Source organism: Cebus imitator, unplaced genomic scaffold, assembly GCF_001604975.1.
Source record: "Cebus imitator isolate Cc_AM_T3 unplaced genomic scaffold, Cebus_imitator-1.0 Scaffold36, whole genome shotgun sequence".
Lineage (NCBI taxonomy): Eukaryota > Metazoa > Chordata > Mammalia > Primates > Cebidae > Cebus > Cebus imitator.
The window spans coordinates 1,309,589-1,334,164 of NW_016107351.1; the positions used below are offsets into that span (position 1 = coordinate 1,309,589).

Sequence of the window (24,576 nt, forward strand, 5' to 3'; positions counted from 1 at the left end):
AGGGGACAGAGCACGTGCCAGGGCCCAGGCTGGGGCTGCAGGGCTGAGGCCTTGGGGAAGGACCCCTGGGGGAGATCCTCTGGAACCAGGCCTCCCTGCCCCTCTGGCTGCCCACGAGAAGTCCCCTGCCTGCTGGCTGTGTCTCTGGGATCCCAACGGAATGAGGGACAGAGGGACAGACCACCATGGACACGGGGAAGGAATCTCTACCCTCTGCTCAGTTCTGGCCCAGCCTAGACAAGCACAGCAAAGGGATGGGAAGACACCTGGCCAGGTACTTCTAGATGCCCTGCCCTGGCCTTGGGGACAACTGAGCCCTCAGAAGGGCGGCAGGCAGCAGTGTGGCAAGACAGACACGGGTGGCGCTGACACTCAAATCACACCATGGGCAAAGGGAAGACCTCGCCGGGACATCAGGGGCTGGGCGCCCACAGGCCTGCACCCCTCCCCCCGACCCCGGCTGTGGAAGAAGCAGGCTGTGTGTACCGGGGCTGGAGCCAGGTGCCTTGGCCTTCTCCTGGCCAGGCCTCCAATTCCGTCCCCACAGGGCCAGCAGACAAAGCCTGTGCTGAGGGGGTCCCTGGAGCGCACCAGTGCCTTCAGGGCTTGTTAAGGAGCTCCAGGGTGAAGGGCAGAGCATGGACCCCAGGGCTGAGGGCACCCTGACGCACAGGGACAGGAAGCAAGTTTCAGGCAGGGATTGGGGGACTTTGTCCCACAAAGCAGCACCCCACACTGCTCACAACTCCTCGTCCTCACTCCTGGCTGCCTCCTCTCAGCTCTCCTGGGCCAGGGCCACCAAGGGCTGCCGAGCTGTCAGCCCCACACCCATGCACGCCATCTCTCTTGGAAGCAGGGGCCAGCTCCTGGACACTCCCCAGGGAGCTGGCAGCCGGAGCAGGGCCCTGCTAGAGACATGAAAGCTGGCGCTTCCACGCCCGCCGCCTGCTTGCCCGCCAGGGAGGCAGCTTCCTTCCCTCAGTCCTGCCAGCTCTCTGATGGCGGGCAGGCAGGGACGTCACCAGGGACACCACCCCGAGAGGCCCCGAGGCCGGAGCTGAGCTGACGGATGGCAGGAGGCGGCGGCTGGTGGCGGGGGTGGGGGTGAGGGTGTCTCCGGAAACAGGGCAGCAGGACCCCAGGGCCCCTCGGGGCCTCCCAATGGGAGGGTGGGCTGTAGGCCTGGGCACTGGTTCCCCTCGATCCCAAGGAATCTTCTAAATTCAATGTTTATCAACTGGCTGGCCAGCAAGGGAGGGGTGGGGGCAGAGAAAAGAGGCCCAAAGTCCAGCCAGCAGCTCGGGCTGAGAGAGGACTGTCACCACTCCCTGCGCCTGCCTCTGCTGCAGGGAATGCCGCTCAGGCCTGCTTCTGATCACCCCTGGCAGCTGCCAGCCTTCTTGCCCCATCTCAGCCCAGTGGCTGCAACCGCAGGCAGTGAGCAAGTCTCTCACCTCCACCCCAGGCCTCTGCCGAGGCCTGCGGCCACTTAAAAAGAACCCTCCTCTGCTGCTAATTAAAATATCTGAAGAGACTTTGAAGAGGAAACCTTTAAGCCAGAGGGCTTCGGGAGGCCCCAGGCAGCTCCCCCCACCAGGCCAAGGACAAAACATTCATTGCTCCTGGCTCTGGAGGGTGGCTCAGCAGGGCTGGGCACCTGGCCCCGCACCCTGGCCTCACCCTCAGGAGTTCTCAGGGAGGCGGCAGGGACCTGCAGAAGCAGCGGTGAGCAATGGGCACCAGGGCATTCCTAGCAGGGGCCAGTGGGGCCAGCGGAGAGGCCAGGCAGGGGAAGGAGCAGGAAAATGGGCCTGGCTGCTGAAGCCCTAGGCGACCACCTCCTGCTGAGGGCTGGATCCCTCCTAGGGCTCCCCAGCCCTGCTCCCAGGCCTGCCAGGCCCTTCCTCACCCAGGCCTCCAGGCAGGAGCTGGGCCTGCCTTGGCCCCAGCACGATCACCCCAGGGGGCTGAGACCTCCAAGCAGCCTCAGTTTGGGCAGGCCGGGGCCAGGCGGCAACTAGAGGAGCCGAGAAGCTGGTCACAAACAACCTCAGAGGTGAGCACCGGCTCCGGCTCTCAAAGGCTTATTATCCCTGGGCAGCGCCTGCCCTCCTTCCTGACCGCGGGGCCTCATCCTCCTGTCCTGCCCTCCCGGGGAGGCCCTGCCCCACAGCACCCGCAGGCCTCCCCCTCCCATCCTGCCCTCCCCGGAGGCCCCACCCCACAGCACTCCAGGACGGCCTTCAGGTACCTGAAAGAGGGTGCACGAGTAGTCGTCCAGGACTGTTTTTGGAGGAGCGATGACTGAGGACAGAAGGTGCCTGTGTATTAGGATTGAGTCCCGGCCCACAGGCCTGAAGATGGGGTGGTGCCTCCTCCTCAGGCTCATGCCCTTTGCCCCCACTACTCCTGCTGCAGAAACCCCAGCGGGGGGGCTCGGAGGGGCTGGGCAGTGCAGGCCCACCTGCCGGGGACACCACCCACACAGCTCTGCAGCCCAGCTCCCCTCGGGGCGGACAGCCTAACTCTTTACACCCAGAGACCCTCCAAGGGAGGCCAGCCACTCCCCATCCACCCATCCTTCCCACAGCTCTCGGGCAGGAGTAGCCTGAACCCCAGGGGTGGGGACCAGGCTGGGGTATTACAGGGCTCCAGAGGGCAGTGGGCACCGGGACAGGACGTGGGAAGCTTGGCTCCCAATGCCCGGCTCAGGGAGAGGGGCCCTGCTGCACCCCTCCCAGGTCCCCACACAGACACCATGGGTGGCAGGAGGCAGCTGGGCACAAGGCCACAGATGCCAGGAGTGGGCTCAGGAGAATAAACTTACACAGGTAAAACGGCAGCTCGGGGTGCCCCAGGTGGCTCTTCACAAAGTCTCGCAAGTCCCCCACTGCAGCGGAGAAAGAAACACAGAGCTCTCCCACGACGCCAGCCCCAGGCTGCCCCGGCACCTGGGCCACTGCTTTCACCCTCCTGGGCCTTTCCCCTAGGGTGGGAATTCAGCCCCATACGGCACCCCAGGTGCTTGGCGGGGCCGCACTCCTGTGCGGGACACACCTGGGACCCTGCCCTGCTGCAGGAAGGCACTCCCACTGCCAGCCTGTGCCGCCCGCCCCACCCCAGCCACCACCCCAGCCTGAGTGCTTCCCTGGGGGAGGCCAGTGACCCTGGGCTGCTGCCACCCAGCTGTCTGGGGTACAAGTCGGTGATGAACCTCTGAATGTCACAGCGCCTCTGCCCTCCTCCCGGGGTATGGTACCTTCCTCTGGATGCCCCTCAGCCCCACCCATGTCTAGTAGGTGATCGACATGAGTACTCAGGACCATGGGCTCCCTGAGGTGGGGCTGGGCACCTGGGCCTGCCTGACACTCCGCAGCCCCAAGGGGACCCCAGCAACCTGCACCCCCCACCCCGGTGCCCTAGAGCCTGCAGGCCAGGCGGCAGCAGTCCTGCGTGTGGCCTGGAAGGAAGGAGCCAGCAGGGGCCCCAGTGGCCCCTGACCCCATTCCCGGACACCCCAAAGTGCTGCCCACCTGTCTCGCTGGGGCGGAAGAAGCCCTGCAGGATGTAGCGGTCAGGGAACAGGACTCTCAGAGCCACCTAGGCCAGACAAGTGGAGGGGTCACAGGGACGGCCAGAGCCAAGCCAGGGACCAGGGCGTGGCCTCCCCACTTGGCCCACACCGGGCCATGGACACCAGGGCTGGGGCAGGCGGTAGCGGCAGCAGTCCCCCCAAATCTGGGCCTGAGCCTCGACTCCCCCTTGGCAGGCCGGGCACAGAGACAGCGGAATGCCACGTGTGCGTACATCAGCCCGAATCCTAAAACCACATTGACCTGTGTTCAGATTTGCTGTTTAAAGTTTCATTTGGCCAGGCACAGTGGCTCATGCCTGTAATCCCAGCACTTTGGGAGGCCGAGATGGGGAGATCACCCGAGGTCAGGAGTTCGAGACCAGCCTGACCAACACAGTGAAACCCCATCTCTACTAAAAATACAAAAATTAGCCACGTGTGGGCACCTGTAGTCCCAGCTACTTGAGAGGCTGAGACAGCAGAATTACTTAAACCTGGGAGGCAGAGGTTGCAGGAGCCAAGATCTCACCACTGCGCTCCAGCCTGAGTAACAGAGTGAGACTGCATCTCAAAATAAATAAAATAAAAAAGTTTTATTCTAAATCGTAAGCAAGGGAGGATCGACTGGCTACCAGGAGCACATGTGCCACCACTGAGGGCCCTGGTCCCATGTGGGAGCCGCAGGAGACCCCTCAAAACTGTGCCTCAGTTGTACCCCCAAGCCCTGTCTGCAGACCTTTGGGTAGCGCTCCAGCTTCTCCTTCATCTGCGCCTCCCTGAAGGCCTTGGTCATCAAGGGTGCTTCTTCCAGGCGCTTCCTGTGGGAAGGACAGGGAAGGAACAGGGCTCCCAGTCAGCACGGGGGCACCGGCAACAGGCCTGGGCTTGACACCTGCACCTGCCAGGGGAGGAGAAGGCTGCTCTCCACACACGAGACAGCAAGAGTGGACGCCCCCGCTGCGCCCCAACCCTCTGAGGTGCCGTTAAGGGCAGCCTTTCAGGGACCTGGTGCCTGAGGACAGTGGGCAGCATGGGCCCCCAACAGGGCAAACCCTGGGGCGAAGAAGCCAGGAGGCGCCGAGGGGGACCCACCGCTCACTCTTGAGCTGGGCGAAGCGTCTTCTCACGTCGTCCACCGTCAGCTCGAAGAACTCATCGGGCAGCTCCAATGGCCAGGCCTGCAGCCGCTCCTCCAGGTCGGGGTGGCACACCACCGGCACCCGGTCCACGGGCTGGACACAGAGGGAGAGGCTGACAGCGGGTCACCGGCAGGGCCTCCACGCCCTGGGCTGTTGGTGCCCCTGGCCGAGGCGGTCGCACAGACCTGGGAGCTAGGCCCACTCCCTCCCTGGCCCCGGCCAGCACAGGGCCAGGGCCAGGCACAGCAGCTGGGGCCCCCACCCCACTCAGGGCCTGTTCAGGGCTGGAGGCCCCCCCAAGCCAGTGCGGCAGCCCTGATGCTGAGCCCTGAAGAGCACATGGCCCCTGGAGTCTGGCTCAGGCCACGTCAGGGTCTCCATGTGGGGGAGGGGTGGCGACAGCCGCCAAATTAGAGCGTCGGCAAAAACCCCAGGCCAGCTGCCCCGCTGCCCTCTTGGCCACAGCTCCATGGCCAGGCTGACACCATCCACGCCTGCCCTCAGGGAACAAGCTGGGCCCTCCCTCTGCCCACACTGGGATGCGGGAGGGACGGCATCACCCCTAATCAACAGCCGTGAAATGGACAAAGCTGGGCCACGCAGCTAGAGGCCTGGGCAGCGATTTCAGCGCATTCAGTCCAGTGCTGGTGCAGGTGGGACACGTCCGCAGGGGGCCCTGTCCTCCCTCACAGAACAGCAAGAGCCGTCTCCAGTGGGGGTGGCCTAGGGCAGGCTCTGGGCTCCCACCTGACTTGGAAGGGGAACCTACCTCCCCGCACTCTGGATACCTGGGGATGGCACGGCAGCCCTGGGAACACCCTCCCCATCCCGTCCAGCCCTCCTGCAGTCTCCCATGTGGCCACGGGCCACTGCCTCCTACGCTGCATGGCATTCTGGCGCCCCCAACATGCCCACACTGGGAGACAGCCAGGGCATGACTGCCCCTGGATACACCTAAGGCCTTGTCTGCCCATGGCGACAGCCCTGCAGCCACCCAGCACGGGGCTCTGTCACGACATGTCACAGGGTCTGGTGGGAGCCCCACTGGCCCCGGCAGCGTCATGGCAAGACAGCACAGGCTGACCACAGCTCGGCAGTGGGGCCCACAGGTGGCTGACCAAGGCCCCTGGAGGCTGCCCTTCCAAAGCCACAACCATTCTGCAGCCGCTGAGAGCAGCCTGCGCCAGGGCTTTTTATAACAAGATGCCAGGCGCCAGGCTGCCCCCCACAGCCCCAGCGCCTGCATTCCAGAGGCCGGGAGCATGCCGGGCTCCCACGGGATAGGAGGGCGGGACGTGGTGCACCCTGGGCCAAGAGCCGCCATGTCCATGAGCGGCCAGGCCAGCCTGTGGCAGGTTGGCACCCTCTGCGGCCTGGTCCAGAGCCTCCCTGGAGGAGCCCCCCTACCCCGGAATCCACACTGCATCTCCCCGAGCGGGCAGAGCACCCTTGATGGCATCGCACTGCGCCTGAGCCTGACCAGACGGGGCCCCGCCTCCAGGACACGACATGTTCAGCCAGCCATGTCCAGGGCACAGCCTGGGGGTCACCGGCGGGCTGCTGGCACGTCCGCACACTGTACAGTGCTAAGGACCCTCCGGCCCACAGCCCACACTGGTGCCTCCAGGATGTGGGCCAGAGGGGACAGGGCCATCAGCTTCATGCCACCATTGGGGCTATAGAATTTCATCCGGAAAACAAAACTGACAAAATCTCTAATTCCTGTGGATCCACCCTAGATTCCTACCCATCATGCCAAGGGCCCGGCCCTGCTCAGGAAGCCTTTTCTGTCAGAGCCCAGGGTCCCGCACAGGGCCAGGATGGCAGAAACCTCGCATGCCCACTCTTTGCCCAGGCAGAGAAGCCCTGATCCAGGGCCATCTTGCTGGAGCCGGGGGTCCGGCAGGATAAGGGGCTGCCAGAGAGGCCATGCCACCGGCGTCTCCCCTGAAAACAGACGGCGTCTGTAGCAGAGCTGCTGGGAAATGTCACTTGGCAGCCAAATGGCAGAGGGAGATGCCAGGAGACCCTGTGTGTGGAGGTCCACACATGCCCCATCCTCCCTCACGGAATAGCCAAGAGCCGTCTCGAGTGGGGGGCAGCCTGGGGTGGGCTCTGGGCTCCCCGACTTGGAAGGGGAACGTACCCCACACTCTGGACACCTGGGGATGGCGTGGCAACCCTGGGAACACCCTCCCCGTCCTGTCCAGCCCTCCTACAGTGTCTTCAAACACCCATCAACACAGCTGCAAGCCTTCCCCGAGAGAGTCCTTCCATCCCACACAGAAGAGGGGCCGGGAAGGGGGAGCCTGGTTTCTGCCTCGCCATCTGGGCCCAGCTGCTGAAGGCCCCACTCCTCCGTCTTCCTGACCCTGACCCTCTTGCTAGGCAGAGCCAGAGGTGCCAGAGGATGGGGGTTGGCGTGGGGGGCAGTGCCAGTGTGGGGGCTCTCACAGGGCTGTGTGTGCTGAGCTCCCTGGAGGCTAAAAATATGCCACAGGGTGGCAGTGACTATGGCTGCTAAGGAAACTGAGGCACGGAGCATTGAGGGTCCGGCCAGCACGGTGAGGGGAAGGGGTGCTGGCATTTCAGGCTCTGAGGGTGGCCGGGCAGCTGCAAAAGACCTGTCTCCTACAGGTGAAGCCTCTTCCTGTCATCTCCTGCAAACCCAGGCCTGGCAAACCCCCAGGTCATGGCCTCCAGGAGGACCGCATGGATGCAAGGATGTGGACCATTTGTCCAGAGGCCCTGACCCGGCAGGGGGCTGGAGGAAGCCCAGAAAGCCCACAGCAGGACGGAGGACAGGGCTGCTGTCGGGAGTCCAGGGTAACTCTGTAGGCACACAGCCAAAGGGAGGGGAAGGGGGCTGGGGGCTGGGGCCTGCGGGGTGCGGGCGCCCGGGGCATTCGGGCCACAACACTGCCCAGAGGGCTCCTTTTCTTGACAGTAATTTTCCAGGATGTGATGACACACAGAGGGAAAATGTGAGCCCATTTGGAGGTGGCCCCGACCTCAGAGTTTCCAGCGTCTCTGAGGGTTTGTGTTTTTCCCTCCCGGCCTCCCTCCCTCCCTCCTGTCTCGGCCTGGCCTGCCCCGCCAGGGCTCCGGTGAAAGGGAGTGTGGAGCATTTCCCTGGAGCCTCTGAGCTTCAATGAATCACTGCACCAGACACGGCCAAGCCTCCCGAGCTACTCAGCGCCTTGGCCACCCTCGGAGGCAGGCGGCAGAGCACGTGGACGCGTGGACGCCATCAAAGGCCCGGGTTCCACACAGCAGGAGACACTGTGCCAGGGCGAGGGCTGGGGCTCTGTGGGGACACCCCTGCGACTGGCGTGGACAGCTGCTCAAGCTGGATGCAGGCGGGACAGCCCCAGACATGCCAAAGTCCATGCCCAAATCTCACATCGAAGCATGGGGCGCAGCCTTAGCACATACACCCCCGCACCTAGTAGAGGCCCCGGTCCTCACATCCCACCCAGTGGAGACAGCACCTTACCCAGGCCGCGTACAACATCCGCAGCCATGCCCACGGCCGGGGCCTGCACACCAGCAAGCTGCCATGTGGCTGGGGAGAGGCCATCGAGGAAGGCCCAAAGCAGGGATGTTTCTGTTTGGAGACAGGGTCTCACTCTGCTGCCCAGGCTGCAGTACTGCAGTGCAGCCTCAGCTCACTGCAGCCTTGATCTCCTAGGCTCCTCCCAAGTAACTGGGGCTACAGGCACACATCACCACACCCTGCTAATTTTAAATTTTCTTTGTAGAGATGGGGTCTCCTTATGCTGCCCAGGCTGGTCTCCAACCCCTAGGCTCAAGTTATCCTCCTGGCTTGGCCTCCAAAGTGCTGGGATTACAGGTGTGAGCCACCGTACCCAGCCGATAATTTTAGGCTGGGTACGGTGGCTCACACCTGTAATCCCAGCACTTTGGGAAGCCAAGGTGGGTGGATCGCATGAGACCAGGAGTTCGACACCAGCCTGGCCAACACGGCAAAACCCCATCTCTACTAAAAATACAAAAACTAGCTGGGCGTGGTGGCAGACACTTGTAATCCCAGCTATTTGGAAGGCCGAGACACAAGAATCACTTGAGCCCAGAAGGCAGAGGTTGCAGTAAGCAGAGATCACACCACTACACTCCAGCCAAGGCAACATAGAGACCCTGTCTCAAAAAAAAAAAAAAAAAAGGGAATTTAAAAAAATGAAAACAGGCTGGGTGCAGTGGCTCATACCTATAATCCCAGCACTTTGGGAAGCCAAGCCAGGAGGATCACTTGAGGTCAGGAGTTTGAGATCAGCCTGACAAACATGGTAAAACTCCGTCTCTACTAAAAATACAAAAATTAGACGGGTGTGTTGGTGGACACCTGTAATCCCAGCTATTCGGGAGGTGGAGGCAGGAGAATCGCTTGAACCCGGGAGATGGAGATGGCAGTGAGCCGAGATCATGTCACTGTACTCCAGCCTGGGCTCACTCTGCCTCGAAAAATAAAAATAGGCCAAGTACAGTGGCTCACGCCTGTAATCCCAGCACTTTGGGAGGCCGAGGCAGGCGGATCACCGGAGGTCAGGAGTAAGACCAGCCTGGCCAACATGCCAAAACCCCATCTTCACAAAAATTAGCCGGGCATGGTCTTGGGCACCTGTAATCGAACCCAGCTACTTAGGAGATTGAGCAAGACTCCATCTCTAAATAAACAAATAAAAATGAAAAGATGAAATATAAACCATGAGGTACTCATGAGAAAAAAAAACCATTAAAAAAAATTTTTTTTTGAGATGGAGTCTTGCTCTGTTGCCCAGACTGGAGTGCAGTGGCACAATGTTGGCTCACTGCAACCTCTGCCTCCTGGGTTCAAGCGATGCTCCTGCCTGAACCTCCCCAGCAGCTGGGACTGCGCCACCACGCCCAGCTAATTTTTTGTATTTTTAGTAGAGACAGATTTCACCACATTGGCCAAGATGGTCTCAAACTCCTGACCTCATGATCCATCCTCCTCGGCCTCCCAAAGTACTGGGATTACAGGCATGAGCCAACACGCCTGGCCCATTTTTTAGTCTTAAAAAGAAAAATATTCTAAAAGATGAAAACAGAGGCCAGGCGTGGTGGCTCACACCTGCAGTCCCAGCTACTTGGGAGGCCGAGATGGGAGGTCAAGGCTGCTGTGAGCCGTCATCGCGCCCCTGGACTGCAGCCTGGACAACAGAGCGAGACCCTGTCTCAAAAAGAAAGAAGAAAAGTAAGAAGAGGGTTGCTGGAGCCTGGGCTAACAACACGAGCCCGTCTGGAGCTGGGTGCGTTCCGGTGCGCCAGGCATGTCACCGTGGTAAGCTCACCAACACCCCTGGAGAAGCAGGAGAAGCGGTTTGGTGAGGGGGCTCATCCACGGGGTGGCTTCTGGTGGCTTCTCCTCAGGGACCCTAGGAAGGGTGACAGGGTCCCTGACCTGAGTTCCTGGAGCAACCAGGGGATCTTGGGCCCAACAGGGAGGGGAATCTAGGCCAGGATGGGTCAGTGAGGTTGTGCCCTGCAGGAGCCGCCTCACACAGCCTGAAGCCCAACACCCCACTGATGCCCCAGCAGTGAACCTCCTCCCCAGGTTCCTCACTGAGACACTCGCCTGTCAGTCTCCAGGCTTCTCAACAGCTAGAATTCAGTCCACCACCTGCAAAGTCGCTCACCCATCTGCCAGCCATGTTTGGTGGCCATTCCAATCCAGGCCACGGGCCGTGCCTCTCGGGACAGCCTGGACCCTGCTCAGAGCAGAGAGTTGTCCACAGACACCCATGAGGCATAGCAGAGACCCAGGACACCCCGGTCACTGGGCCAGCCTCAGGGACGGCACAGGCAGGATACCCTGGCCCCTCTGAGGATGCCTGCTGCCCAGAGACAGCAGCCCCTGCCCTGCCAGGCACTCAGGGGTCCCAGGCAGGGTGTTCTCACTACACCCAGTGCATGGTCCGCTCCAAGCCCAGCCTCCTCTGCCGGCTTGCCCCCAGCACCCTGGGACAGCTCCTCCCCACCCCACAAGCCCCACACTGGCCGTCTGCCACAGAGGGCAGGGGGTGAGCAGGCGTGCTGAGGAAACCCTGGCCCCGGCTCCAGAAGCAGGGTTCACCCCCAAGGCGGGAGGGGCAGGCGGGGCGGCAGCTGCCAGCCCTCGCGGGCAGACCCAGTCTTTGATCAGGGGCGGCCCTCGTGCCAGCTGCCAGGAGGCCGGGTTGTGGGGGGGCGTCTGCTGGGACTGGCGTCCCAGCACGGCACAGGACTGCAGGGCGGCCTCCCGGCCGGCGGAGCAACTTCAAAGACACGGCCAGGGGGCGCCGGGCAGCCCCAGCCTCTCCCAGAGCCCGGTTCTGATCGCCAGTAAAACTACCTTCTAATAATTAATGCCTGACATCAAAGGCAGGAACCGCCCGGGTCTGTGAACCACCCCGGGCCTCGGCCGAGGACCTGCCTGTATTTTATCCTGTCTCTTTCTTCTAACTCTTTATTTAAATCCAAAAACCACACACAGGCAAAACATTAATGGGAAACTTGGAAACTTTCTTTGCTTACTAAAGTGTACCTTTGAAGTTCCCCCAAAAGGTTCTGTTTTGTTCCCTCCTCCCCTCCCCCCAGCACTGAGGGACCCAGCGGCGAGCGGCATGTGGCCTTGGGCCCTCTGCATGTGCGGCTGGCAGCGACGTGAGGCGCTGGGCGGGCAGGACGCCCTCCATCCATCAGCAGCCCGAGCCCCAGATCAAAGGCCCTCAGGACACCCTGCAGGTGAGGCACACGCCCCCTCCCCATCCCTCCTGCCCACCAGTGCCTTCCCAGGGGCAGGAACGGGTGGGCTCTGCTCTGGGCTTTGAGCCCCATGCTCCGCAAGCAGGCCCCGCCCTGGGCACGGAGGGAAGAAGGGGCTGAAGCCCATGCCTCTAGAATGGAGGAATGTGACCACCACCGTTTCCCTCACACCCAGGGGTCCCCACAAGGGCAGGCCCAGGAGGTGTCACCCCTGCTCACCCAGAGCACACGGACCTGTCTCCAGCCTCCGACTCTGGCTCAGATGTCACAGTGAGTTCCCAGAGGGAGAATGGAGTGCCACCACCAACACAGTGCCAGAATGGACCCAACGCCCTCACTCCCCACTCCTTTGTCGACTCAAAAGTGGGGACAGTCCCAGGATAGCCCGGGGTACCAAAAACAGAGGGGCTGGGCCCTGACGCCAGGCTGGATGGGAGTCCTCACGCCCCACATGGTGCAGACAGCCAGCCTCTGCCCTCCCAGGTGTGGCTGGAGACAAGAGGGAGGGGTGAGGGTGTTTCACTGAGAAGCGGCCAGAGGAGGACAAAGCGAACTCCCGACCTCACCTGAGGTCAGGGACACGGTGCCTGAATGCCCAGGGCACAGCCAAGGCCGGAGCTGTGTACACAGAGCACTCCTGGCCACCTCTAGTTATTTGTTTTTTTCTGAGATGGAGTTTTACTCTGTCGCCCAGGCTGGAGTGCAATGGTGCAATCTTGGCTCACTGCAACCTCCACCTCCCGGGTTCAACTGATTCTCCTGCCTCAGCCTCCCAAGTAGCTGGAACTACAGGCGCCCACCATCATTCCCAGCTAACTTTTGTATTTTTAGTAGAGACAGGATTTCACTAGGCTGGTCTCAAACTCCTGACCTCAGGTGATCTGCCCACCTCGGCCTCCCAAAGTGCTGGGATTGCAGGTGTGAGCCACCACATCTGGCCCAGACACAAATATTCTAAATGTCCGCAGGAGATGGTGGCATGGGGGCCTTTCAGGCTGACTACGTCAGCAGGAGCTCAGGCAGCTCTGGTCCAGCCCTACTAAAAATACAAAAATTAGCCGGGCATGGTGGTGGATACCTGTAATCCCAGCTACTTGATTAGGAAGCTGAAGCAGGAGAATCGCTTGAACCCGGGACGTGGAGATGTCAGTGAGCCGAGGTCATGTCACTGTACTCCAGCCTGGGCAACAGAGTGACTCCGTCTCAAAAAATAAAAACAGGCCGAGTACAGTGGCTCACGCCTGTAATCCCAGCACTTTGGGAGGCTGACGCCAGCAGCCTGGCCCTCAGGGGACATAGGGGCTGGTAAACAGGTGAGGAAGCTGAGGAAGTCAGGGGACACAGGGGCTGGGAAACAGGTGAGGAAGGTGAGGAAGTCAGGGGACACAGGGGCTGGGAAACAGGTGAGGAAGCTGAGGAAGCTCAAGCAGCCCAGGTGCAAGGGTCCCATGCGGGGCCAGGATGGGGATGGAGGGAAAATCTGCCCAGGTGCAGGGCTCCGATGTGGGGCCAGGATGGGGACAGAGGGAAAGTCAGCCCAGGCACAGGGGGGTCCCATGCGGGACCAGGACGGAGATGGAGGGAAAGTCATTCCAGGCGCAGGGTTCCGATGCTGGTCAGGACGGGGATGGAGGGAAAGTCTGCCCAGGTGCAGGACTCCCATGCAGGTCAGGACTGGGACAGAAGGAAAGTCAGCCACGGGCCAGGAAGCCCACGGACCTGTGGTCACCCTGAGGCGTGAGGCACAGGGTCAAGCCACAACCCCACACAGGCATGCTCACAGGTCAGCACCTCTCTCCTGCTCGCAGTTGCTCCCCGCCAAGGCCCAGCGCCCCAGTGGTGGGTGGAGTCTGCAGTGAGCAGTGGCCATACCTTCGGAGAACTTCCAGAACCCAGAAAACAGCAGCCACTGCCTAGCTCCCTTGTGAGCTAGGTGAAATCTGATTCCCAAGCAGAATGAAGACAGAGCAGTGAAAAAAGTCGGCCTCACTTATGAACACAGACGCACAAGCCAATAAATAAAGCATATGAGCATCTCCACTGATGCCGGAAACATGGAAACAGTTCAACACCTGCTCAGATTTTTTTAAACGTCAGAAAATTAGGAACAGTAACTTTCTCACCTTGACAAAGGCTTTTATCACACATCATCCTTCACAGAAAAACGATCAGTAATACATCTTAAGATCAAGAAAATAAAGGGTGCCTGGTGTGCTGGCTCTTGCCTATAATCCCAGCACTTTGGGAGGCTCAGGCAGGCAGATCACGATGTCAGGAGATCGAGACCATCCTGGCCAACGTGGTGAAACCCTGTCTCTACTAAAATACAAAAAAATCAGCTGGGCATGATGGCACATGCCTATAATCCCAGCTACTTGGGAGGCTGAGGCAGGAGAATCGCTTGAACCTGGGAGATGGAGGTTGCAGTGAGCCAAGATTGCACCACTGCACTCCAGCCTGGTGATAGAATAAGACTCTGTCTTAAAAAAATAAAAAAAGACACACGAGAAAGAATGACCACTGAATTGCCACTATCCAGCAAGCACCAGAGGCCAGGTCACTGCAACACAGGAAGAAAACCACCGACAGCACAAAGGAAAAGTGATTTGCAGAGACCCCGACAGAAACCCAGACACCGCTAGAACTGACAAGGAGTCAGCCAGTCAAAAGTGGAACAGGCAGCATAATACTACACCGGTATCACAACAGGTAACTTTCAGGCCAGGTGCAATGGCTCACGTCTGTAATCCCAGCACTTTGAAAGGCCAAGGCGGGTGGATCACGTGAAGGCACGAGTTGGAGACTCGCCTGACCAACAGGGTAGAGCCCTATCTCTGCTAAAAATACAAAAATTAGCCAGGCGTGGTGGCACACACCTGCAATCCCAGATACTCAGGGGGCTGAGGCAGGAAAATCGCTTGAACCCTGGAGGTGGAGGTTGCAGTGAGCCAAGACTGCTCCACTGCACTCCAGCTTGGGTAACAAGAGTGAAACTCTATCTCAAAAATAACAAAGCGAGTGCCTTGGTAAAGATGGTTGAAAATCAGAAAAAAATAATAATAATTATAAAAAAAAACTTCTCTGAGAAGCAGCCCAGCAACCCTGTTCAGGTAGGAGATGAGACCTGATCCCGGACCAGACTGAAGACTGGCTAATGGTCCAACAGCACCACTGCCGCTTACCCTTTCCCTGGCCACAGCCTGGAATTTACCTCCTCTATTCTAGAGATTACTGAACGCCCACCCCTTAAGGTGCATGTAGTTAAGAATGGATGTAAATGTGGCCACACCCCTGCCCTGAGCTGCTGCCCTCCATGCACTGCCCCGGGCAGCCCTGCTCTGTGCCAAATTGGGGAGCCGACACAGTTGCCGCCTCATCATACAGCGAACATGGCCTCATCCCGGAGCAGACCCGCTCAGTAAAGCTACTCCACCACCCACTTACCCCTGATTTCCTTCCTGGGCGAAACCAGAACCATCCTGGCCGGAGTCCCAGTTTTGGGTTCCTTTGCCCTGCATCACTGCCATGCCACCAGGCTGACCAGCCAAGGCCACATGGTGCCACCTCGTCAGCAGAAAGGACACCCCCAAGTCCCAAGGCCCGGGGCCCCTTTTACCGGCTCTGGCTCTGGCTCCTGCTGGGGATCCTGGCCAGGCTTGGACTTCTTTGGCTTGGAGGGGCCTCCGGGGCTGCAGACGGACTTCAGCAACTTGGCTGATGATGAAATCAGAGGCCTCATGGGCCCAGAGGGGCCCCCCAGTCGCTGTCCCCCGCCCGAGAATGGAACGAAGGGGGCAGGCATGGGCGCCCTCATGCTCTGCTTCTCCTGCGAAGCCTCGCAGCTGGACTCCATGGTGTCCACGTCCTCCTGACGGCTCGGGTAACCTCGGCAGAGCTCCCCAGATTCCAAGGGGACTGGGGGGCTGGCTGCTGCCTGGCCAGCCGACGCTGATGAGTCCAGGCTTCCTGGGGTCTTGCCCCCGGGGTCACTGCGCTTCATGACAAACCTGAGTGGGGCCGGAGGACCAGGGAAGCGTCTCATGGCGGTCCTGCTGGCCCCCAGCGCACCCTCTCCTGCCCTATGTGCCCTCCCCAAGATCCACCGACACTCTGGGGGAAGTAGAGTGAGACTAGACAGCCCAGCCCCCTCAGCAGTGCAGGGCAGAGGTCACCAGGTGCTAGCCCCCCGGCTCACAAGCAGACACAGGCCACCAGGCGCCCATCCATGGTGATGGCCCTGAGCACACAGTCTCCCCCACTTTCCAAGTTTCCTTTCTCCTTTTCTTTGAGATCCCTTTTCTTAGCTAAATAGACTCCCGGCCCCAGCGGCACACTGCCCTTACCTGATGGAGGCACTGCCCCCAGTGAGGCCCAGCGACTGCAGTGTGGTGTCCCTCAGGGCGGCTTCACCCGTCACCTGCGGGAGGAGCAACAGGGCAGGTGGGCCTCGTACAGGGACCCTGGAGCCCAGGGAAGCCCTTCGGCTGTAGCTCCAGGCACCGGCATCACCAGAACCACAGGCCTCACGGCCCCTCCAGCCCCTATCCTACCCATCCCCATCCTACCCATCCCCCACATCTGGCTCCTGCCGGTCCATGCTCTCTGAGAGGAGCAGCTTGAGTTTGGCCTGTAGCCCGGAAAGGACTTGCCGCCCAGGCCTGGACCGTGTCTCCCTGAGCCTGGTCTCCCCAGCTGGGACCCAAGCTCACTGAGGCCTGGGCTGGCAGAGCTGGGCTGCAAGGAGGATGCCCGGCAGCCAGGACCCACTGCCCAGAGCCCAGGGCCAGTGGGGGGAGAGGCAAGAACGTGCCTTCATCCACAGGGGCAGGGAGGAGGCCTGGGCAAGAGAATCTATGTCTGTGAGACTGAGCCGGCCAGGCCCCTGGGCTGGGGTCATCCCAGTTCCGTGACGCCTGCCAGACCTCTGCAGCCCCAGTCACTGCTGGGAGCTCCTAACATCTGGTGGGCAGGGGGCAGGCCAGCAGCACCCACCCCTCAAAAGCCTCTGAGCTGGGTGGGCCCCAAAATCACAGTACCCGGCTTCATGGGCTCTGGTGCCTGGCCGGGGCGACACCTGCCCCACCGCCACCTCTCCCATAGGTCACAGCGGCCTGGCTGCCTCAGCACCCTGCCCCAACCTCCTTCAAGTCTCTTGCTCTCAGGGCATTCCCAGTGCTGGACTCGGGGTGGGCAAGGCTTGGGCCTGGCTGGCCGGGACCCACACGCTAGCGCTGACCCTGTGACGAGAGGGTGGAGAAGCTGCCCCCAGCTCAGAAGCCGAAGGGTGCAAGGGTCCCCGGGGGCTGGAGCCTCAGGCCGGTGCTGGGCCAGGAGTGCCTGAGCCCCGTGGCTCATCCCCTCTGAGGGAGGACATAGCCCTCCCCTTACAGCTCTGACCAGGGAACTTCACTGGGGATAAATGGGGGGAGTGTCCTGTCCACGCCAGGGTCCCCCAGGGCCCCTCTGGGACAGTGCCCCACCAACCCCAGCAAAGGGCGCTCGGCCAGAGTGGAAACAAAAGGCCCCTGTAAGCCGGGGGTGAGCCCGAGGAGGGCCCCGCCGTGGCAGGCCTTGCTTGCGCCACGCCACGTTCGGTTTTGAAAATGATCAAAACACCGAGCAAAGCAAATATTTATTAAATGAAACCACTTTTGTGACTCTTGGGCTTTGAGAGACGCTGAGAAAACAAACAGGGCGCGAGGGAGGTTTCGGGGCGGCCGGGGCTCCCAGGCGGCCACTCCCTCTTTTTCCATGAAACACGTCGTGCTTTCAAGAGCCCCGGTCTCCCGCCACTGCCCTGGAGACAGCGGTGGGAGAACGGGTTTTCCAGCTGGGAAGTGGGCTCAGCCTGAGCGGGGACTGGGTGGCCTACCTCATCCCTCGTGTACACGCACACTGGGGTCGCCCCACCAGGCTGCTGCAGGCAGTCCCTGGGAGGAGAGGAAAGAAACTGTCAGATACACACAGGGCACCCTAGGGCGCCTCAGCCACTCCCACGGAGGCCCCAGGGCAGGAGGTTCAGGGGGCGAAGGTGTGAGGCCCTCACCCAGCCCCCAACCAGTACAGCGTCCCAGGCCCAGGCCACAGCCCTCAGCCCAGGCCCCCACTGAACCCTACAGCCACCAGGAGGAGGTAGCTGTGACGGCTGGGGAACTCCCAGGGAGCCTGGCCTGTGGTGCAAGGCCTGGGGGCTCCCCCAACCTCAGTCTCAGGGCCACTGGCAGGATGTGGAGCCACCAGGCAGGGCCCAGAGGCCACATGGGAGGGATGAGCCGCACTGGCTCAGGAACTCGGCTCCTGGCCACTTGTACTTTAGACGCCTGAGGGTGGGGTCCCAAGGTCTGGGCTTTCATCTAAAGCTGCCCTCTAAGACGCGGCGCCCCATCTCCACTGCCTGCTGTCTCCCTTCAATGCCGACGAGTCGCCAAAGCACGGAGGGTGGGATACTGCACTCCACTCATGCCCGCTTGCCCATGGCCTGGGAGACCGAAATTGTGAGTCCCTGCTGGCCTCTGCCACCAGGGTCTTTCTGAGCCCTGCCCCCCAGGAGGCACAGGTGGACCAGTCCGGGGGTGAGCATGCCAACGCAGCACACCAGCCCGGGTCACAGAGGCACACATCCCCACATCCCAGCCCCAGAGCACGTGAACTGCAAGTAGCACCTGCGCATGAGAGGGTTCGTCTCCACATTTCCAACTCACCATCGTGAAGTCCTCCCCAGAGAAGAAAAACTCATGAGGGAGCTTCATCTCCACGTTTCCAACTCACAGTGTGAAATCCTCCCCATTGACAAAAACAAAACCCCATCTCAGGCCTCACTTGGAGATTCCCCCCATCAGTCCCTCTCCAAGAAGGGGAATCTGAGAGGAGGGGCAGATGGCCAGAGCCCAGGCCAAGGGGCGGCCAGGGCCAGCCTTGCATCACGCCGGTGCCCTGCCAGGCCTTACGGCCAGCGTGGCTCGCAGGGGCTCAGCTGGGACAAGAAGACACACGAGCTGAGCTGATGACCTGAACACGAAGCATGAAGATGAAGAGCTGGGCTGGAAAGAGCTTGCAGCAGCACCCCGGGATGGCGCAGGCTGCGGGGTCCGAGGAGAAAGAGCCTGCAGCGTCCAGGTCAAAGCACGCATGCACATCCAGGGACATCCGCGCGCATACGCCCACGCCCGCGCTCGCGCACATCGCCCGCGTCCGCGCACATCCACTCGCGTCCGCGCACATCGCCCGCGTCCGCGCACATCCACTCGCGTCCGCGCACATCCACTCGCATCCGCGCACATCCACCCGCGTCCGCGCACATCCGCCCGCAGCTGCGCAGACCCGTGCCCGTCCGCCGGCACCCGCGCAAATCCGCTCACATCCGCCCGCATTGGCGCACATCCGCCCTCATCCGCGCAGGCGCACATCCGTCTACATCAGCGCACTTCCAGGCACATCCGCCCGCATCTGCGCACATCAGCGTACATCCGCGCACGCGCACGTCCTCCCGCATTGGCGCATATCCAGGCACATCCGCGCACATCCGCCCGCGTCCGCCCACATCCACGCACAGCCAGCCGCATCCGGGCACATCCGCACGCATCTGCACACATCAGCGCACATCCAGGCACACCCACCCGCATCCGCGCACATCCGCCCGCATCCGCGCACATCCAGGCACATCTGTGGATACCTGCCGGCATCCGCGCACATCGGCCGCATCGACCAACATCCGTTCGCATCGCTCCCCCACCCCGCAGCCGCGCACATCCGTGCACATCCGCCCGCATCCGTGCGCATCGCCACACGCATCCAAGCAGAGAAGGCTCCAGGGGCAGGAGCGCTCAGCCTCCACCTGAACCCACCTGTGAGTTTCCAAGCCGCAGGGGCCGGCGGTGCACTCACCAGGGCTCCCAACACTGGGATCTGCGGACCCGCTTGAATAAGCAGGACTCGCCTTAGTGAAACGAGAAAGGACCAAGCAGAAAAGCGGCAGGTGCCACACCCAGAACAGACCCGGCCGTCCGCAGGGGGACTCTCGCCATGTGCGTGGGTTTGACATGTTTTCTTTTGTTTCCTGGCCTGTATTTTTCACGTCCATGCATCCCTCCCTCACCCAGGCCCCAACCCTCACCCGGCTGCAGAGGCCCGGCAGGGCCATGGGACTCAGGGGGCTCGCTGTCTACAATGGAGCCTCAACCCCGACGGCCTCCTGCCTGTGGAGCGCGTGCACACCACGCACACGGCAGGTGTCCTCTGCACACAGGCTGGGACACAGCGCTGAGCTCCCATCCCACGGAGCAGCCAACAGAGGGCCTTGGATTTGCCCTCCCTCCAAACGGCTGGAGACTCGGCCCGAGACCCTGGACTCAGGAAAACACAAGGTCCCAAAATTCACCAGAGAAGAGCCTGGGCAGAGGCTGCAAGAGGCCTCAGGGAAGCACAGACCCCAGGGCCAGGGATGGGGACGGGGAGGGTGCAGGGACGCAGCTCTCCAACATGACATGGACGGCCAGGGCCCCAGAGATGGTCATGAAACCGCCGAGCAATGGCTGGGGAACCCTGGGCTGCGTGGTGGCCAGAGTCCCACTCGCAGTCTTCCCCGCCCCGAGCGCCAGCTTGGGGACCTCAAATCACAAACAGGGACAGAGCACAGCGGCGTGACATCAAACGCCGGCCCGGCTTTGATGTGCGGCTCCTCTAAGGGAGCGGCAGACAGACGGATCAGATTCCCTCGTGCGGGATCTGAGGGAGCGGCTTGTGAACACGTTGTGTGGCGGCTGGCCGAGGGGAGGGGCTGCGGCAATCGGTTCCAGACTTTCTGCGCTGGCCCAGTGCTCAGGAGGACAGGGCCCGGGGGAAATTCCAGCGCCTGAGAAGACACCCCCTCCCCCACGCAGGCCTCTGCAAGTCCCAGGGCAAGACCCAGGGCCTCCTGGGGACCCCAGGCCAGGCCAAGCCACCAGACACCACGCTCCAAAGCCAGAAACGCAAGACGGTGTGCTGTGACGAGGTTCCGAGGGTGCCTGCTCACAGTGAGGGGCTGGCACAGTCTCACCCACCCTCTGGCCAGCAGAGCTCCTTACTCGGTCAGGGCCAGAAGCCAGCAGGGTGGCCAGGAGGGCAGACACGCCTCTGCGGTTGGCTTTGCGGGCATGTTTTTTACGCAGTACAAACCCTGCCCCCCAGAGCCCCACTCCACCCGGGCGCAGCTGTGTGCTGGGGACGAGGCAGTGAGTCTGGAGCCTCGTGTTCATGTCTAGTCTGGGTCTGACAAAGCTAGGTGCAAACACAGGTGCTGAAGAGGGCCCAGGCAGCCGCAGGCCAGGAACAGAACCAGCAGAGCTGTGGCTGCAGCCAGGAGCCACTCAGCCCGGGGAGGCCCTTGGAGGGCGCCACCCACCACATGACAGCCCAGCCTGAGTGTGTCTCGGAGGAAGGCAGCCTCCAGCCTTCCAAACTCTACTGCCAGGTCCGGACCGGCATGGACAGGGACAGGGCCCGGGCCCAAGAGCTCTGAGCTGGCCAGGCTGCACGCACAGACCCCCTCTGAGTGTGGCCATGGGCTGGTGCTCCCTGGCAGGGCCATGTCCTCACCAGCTGCCCCTTCCTGCAGCCCAGCACACCCAGAGGGCTGCAGAAATCGCCCAGCCTTTTCAGAACCAGCCAAGACATACTCAGCCAGACCCGAGCACTGAGTCATGGATGGGAGCAGAGCGCTGGCAGCCTGGTAGGAGATCTAGCCAGGGGGCCACTCCCACCTGGGGCACCTCTGAGAGAGGGCAAATCCCCTCCATGGCAGAGCTCATGAAGCTGACATTTACAGAAAGTCCACAGTGCTCCCTCATGGCCTTCGGATGGAAGTGGCTGAGCCACCATGAGTTCCCACGGCTCACCCTCGGCATCGGTCCAGGGCAGGGCTCAGTCACCCGTAACGGTCCCAGTTCTCTTCCCGCTCCTCAGCGCGGTCCGTCCACACCCCTGCCTTTCACCACTGCTCCCTGGCAACAGGTCCCTACAGGACTCGGGATTCAACCTACAGGACTCGGATTCAACCTACAGGACTCGCCTGCCTGCCCCTTGCGGACCACCCAGACGTGCCAAGTGCCGCCCCCCCACCCCACCCCCGAGTCTCAGCGCCACCTCCTGGGCCTCATGCCTGCTGGCTCTAAACCCACTGAGTGAATCTCCTCGTAGGAAACCCGTTAGCATAACGACCTGGACCCCAGCAAAGATGCTGGTCAGAGAGGTATTCCCATTCCCTCTCGGGGCAGCTCCAGGCGGGCTGTGCACCCCCGGGGCCTGTAGGCAGTGAAATCCTCATTTCCATCTCACGCATCTCCTATCACGGAAGGTGCACTCCCATCATAAAGAACCCAGGCTCTGACACACACACACCAGGCAGGTGGAGAACAGTGTCCCCCAGGGCTCAGTGTGGCTGCTCACACCCCTCTGCTGGGCAGGACCTTCAGGCTACAGGGAAAATGGGGAAGCTGGGAGCCAGCAGCCCACAGCCTCCATCTCCTGGCGCCCTCCCTGTGGCAGAGCCCAAGAAGCAGAGCAGAGGAGCCGCCAGTCCACGAGGAGCCGGCCCAGACCGAGACAGTCGAGCGCACGGTACGCGAAGGTTTCAAGGCTCTGCACCAGCAAGAGCGTGAGATGGCTCACTCTTCACTCGCTACACGTCCAAGAAGGCATATTTTGGGTGTACTGTGTTAATTAAACATATTACTAAAATTGATGACACCTGTTTTTATTTATTTTTTTAATGTGGTTACAAAAAAAAGCGAGTCATTGGCTGGGCACAGTGGCTCACACCTGTCATCCCAGCACTTTGGGAGGCCAAGACAGGTGGATCACCTGAGGTCAGGAGTTCGCGGCCAGCCTGGCCAACATGGTGAAACCCTGTCTCTACTCAAAAAGAAAATTAGTCCGGCAGCGTGGCATGCAGCTGTAATCCCAGCTACTCGGGAGGCTGAGGCAGGAAAACTGCTGAACCCAGGAGGCGAAGGTTGCAGTGAGCCAAGATGCCACCACTGCACTCCAGCCTGGGCAATGGAAAAGAAAAAGTGAGTCACCTCCATGGCCAACACGTTTGGCTCACTGTTATCCCCAAGGCTACTGCTGCTTGGGACACTGTTCAGGCCTGGGCTTCATGCCACAGTCACTTCCATTCAGTGGAGCTGCAACATCTCAAATATGTGGTGGTCTCCATCCAAGGAAATCACCTGAGGTCCCCAAATACACAAAGCAGGCTCTGTCCCCGGGCAGGCTACAGGCCTGCAGTCCCCAGCCTCGGATCACCCCTTCCAAGCACGGCGCTCACACTGTCCCTGGCTCGAACTTCTTCCAAAACACACGAAGGGAGAAACACCAGCTTCCCGCCTATCCCACTCTGCTGACACCAGGAGTTCCCGAGGCCACCACCCTGCCTCCCTAAGCATCCCAGGCCAGTGCAGGGACACTAGGCACAAGACCTACTGGGGACCAGCCTCCAGCACAGAGCCCACCAGGCACTCCCACCTCACTGTGGGGCTGACACCACCACCCACCATCCACATCCTGCTCCGTGGCCAGCAATCTCTAGCCTCCAGGACAGAGCTTGGGTCTGAACTTATAGAAATAAATAAGTAAATTTATTTATCTATTTCTGAGATGGAGTCTCACTCTGTCGCCCAAACTGGAGTGCAGTGGCATGATCTCAGCTCACTGCAACCTCCACTCCCTGGGTTCAAGCAATTCTCCTGCCTCAGCCTCCTGAGTAGCTGGGATTACAGGTGACCGCCACCACGCCTGGCTAATTTCTGTATTTTTATTAGAGACAGGGTTTCGCCATATTGGTCAGGCTAGTCTCAAACTCCTGACCTCAGAGGATCTGCCCACCCCGGCCTCCCAAAGTGTTGGAATTAAAGGCTTGAGCTGCCGGTCTGGCCTAGGGATAAAATTTAAAGCAGCTCTATCTTAAATTCTACCTCTGGAATTTACCCTACAGAAGGAACTGGGATGGGTAACCAGGTGCAAAGGCCTCTGGCTGCATGGGCTGCTCCAGCCCTGCCCAGGACGCCCCAAGACACAGGCAGATGCCCCATAACATCCACAGGACACCCATAAGACAGAAGGGTGAGGCTGTGAGTAGCGACAGTGCGGGACTCTTCAGAAAGACGTCCACAGCATATTCATCAGCACCCAGAGCCAGCACCAGTTACTGTACCCCAGGCGTGAGTGTTCACCAAATGGGGTGTACGTGCAGACACACCTGCACACAGACCCACACTACCACACGGCCCAGGGCCACAGGCTGGGGCTTCACCAGACAGCCCATCGCCTCCTGCTGTCACCAGTTCCTTGAAAGAGCTGCCCCACTTGCTCCTGTTTCTTTTTCTCTTTTTTTTTTTTTTTTTTGAGACAAAGTCTCGCTCTGTCACTCTGGCTGGAGTGCAATGGCGCTATCTTGGCTTGCTGCAACCTCCGCCTCCAGGGTTCAAGCGATTCTCCTGCCTCCTGACTAGCTGAGACTATAGGCATGAGCCACCACACTGAGCTAATGTTTGCATTTTTAGTAGAGAAGTGTTTCCGCCACGTTGGCCAGGCTAGTCTTGAACCCCTGAGCTCAAGGGATCCGCCTGTCTCGGCCTCCCAAAGTGCTGGGATTACAGGTGTGAGTCACCGTGCCCAGCCACTCGTTTTTTTTTTTTTTTTGAGATGGAGTTTTGCTCTTGTTGCCTTAGCTGGAGTCCAATGGCGCGATCTCAGCTCACTACAACCTCCACCTCCCAGGTTCAAGCGATTCTCCTTCCTCAGCCTCCCAAGTAGCTGGGATTACAGGCGCGTGCCACCATGCCCAGCTAATTTTTGTATTTTTAGTAGAGACAGGGTTTCACCACGTTGGCCAGGCGGGTCACGAACTCCTGACCTCAGGCGATCCACCTGCCTCGGCCTCCCAAAGTGCTGGAGTTACAGGGGTAAGACACTGTGCCCGGACTCGTTTCCTTTTTTTCTTTTTCTTTTTTTTTTTGAGACGGAGTTTCGCTCTTGTTACCCAGGCTGGAGTGCAATGGCGCGATCTCGGCTCACCGCAACCTCCACCTCCTGGGTTCA

At 60.7% G+C, this 24,576-nt stretch overlaps 1 protein-coding gene and 1 long non-coding RNA gene across 5 annotated transcripts in view; one reads left to right on the top strand and one right to left on the bottom strand.

The window, feature by feature from the left end:
* ASPSCR1 (ASPSCR1 tether for SLC2A4, UBX domain containing) overlaps nucleotides 1-24,576 on the bottom strand; it is a 39,644-nt gene that overhangs the window by 3,808 nt on the left and 11,260 nt on the right. The window contains exons 1-9 of one of the 4 annotated variants that reach the window (XM_017524795.2): nucleotides 19,344-19,707; nucleotides 17,372-17,429; nucleotides 15,843-15,916; nucleotides 15,116-15,506; nucleotides 4,667-4,806; nucleotides 4,311-4,392; nucleotides 3,534-3,600; nucleotides 2,828-2,890; nucleotides 2,252-2,304 (exon numbers count right to left, since the gene is read on the bottom strand). In XM_017524795.2, the coding sequence (XP_017380284.2) occupies nucleotides 2,252-2,304; nucleotides 2,828-2,890; nucleotides 3,534-3,600; nucleotides 4,311-4,392; nucleotides 4,667-4,806; nucleotides 15,116-15,506; nucleotides 15,843-15,916; nucleotides 17,372-17,429; nucleotides 19,344-19,639 (1,224 nt within the window). In that variant the 5' untranslated portion in view covers nucleotides 19,640-19,707. Of the gene's footprint in view, nucleotides 1-2,251; nucleotides 2,322-2,827; nucleotides 2,891-3,533; nucleotides 3,601-4,310; nucleotides 4,393-4,666; nucleotides 4,807-15,115; nucleotides 15,507-15,842; nucleotides 15,917-17,371; nucleotides 17,430-19,343; nucleotides 19,708-24,576 lie in introns of those variants that run through there. The other 3 variants (XM_017524793.2, XM_017524794.2, XR_001823953.2) reach the window with 3 other exon arrangements.
* On the top strand, nucleotides 19,440-22,219 carry LOC119470582. Its single transcript, XR_005199498.1, has 2 exons — nucleotides 19,440-19,523; nucleotides 21,442-22,219. It is a non-coding gene; the product is annotated as an uncharacterized LOC119470582 (long non-coding RNA).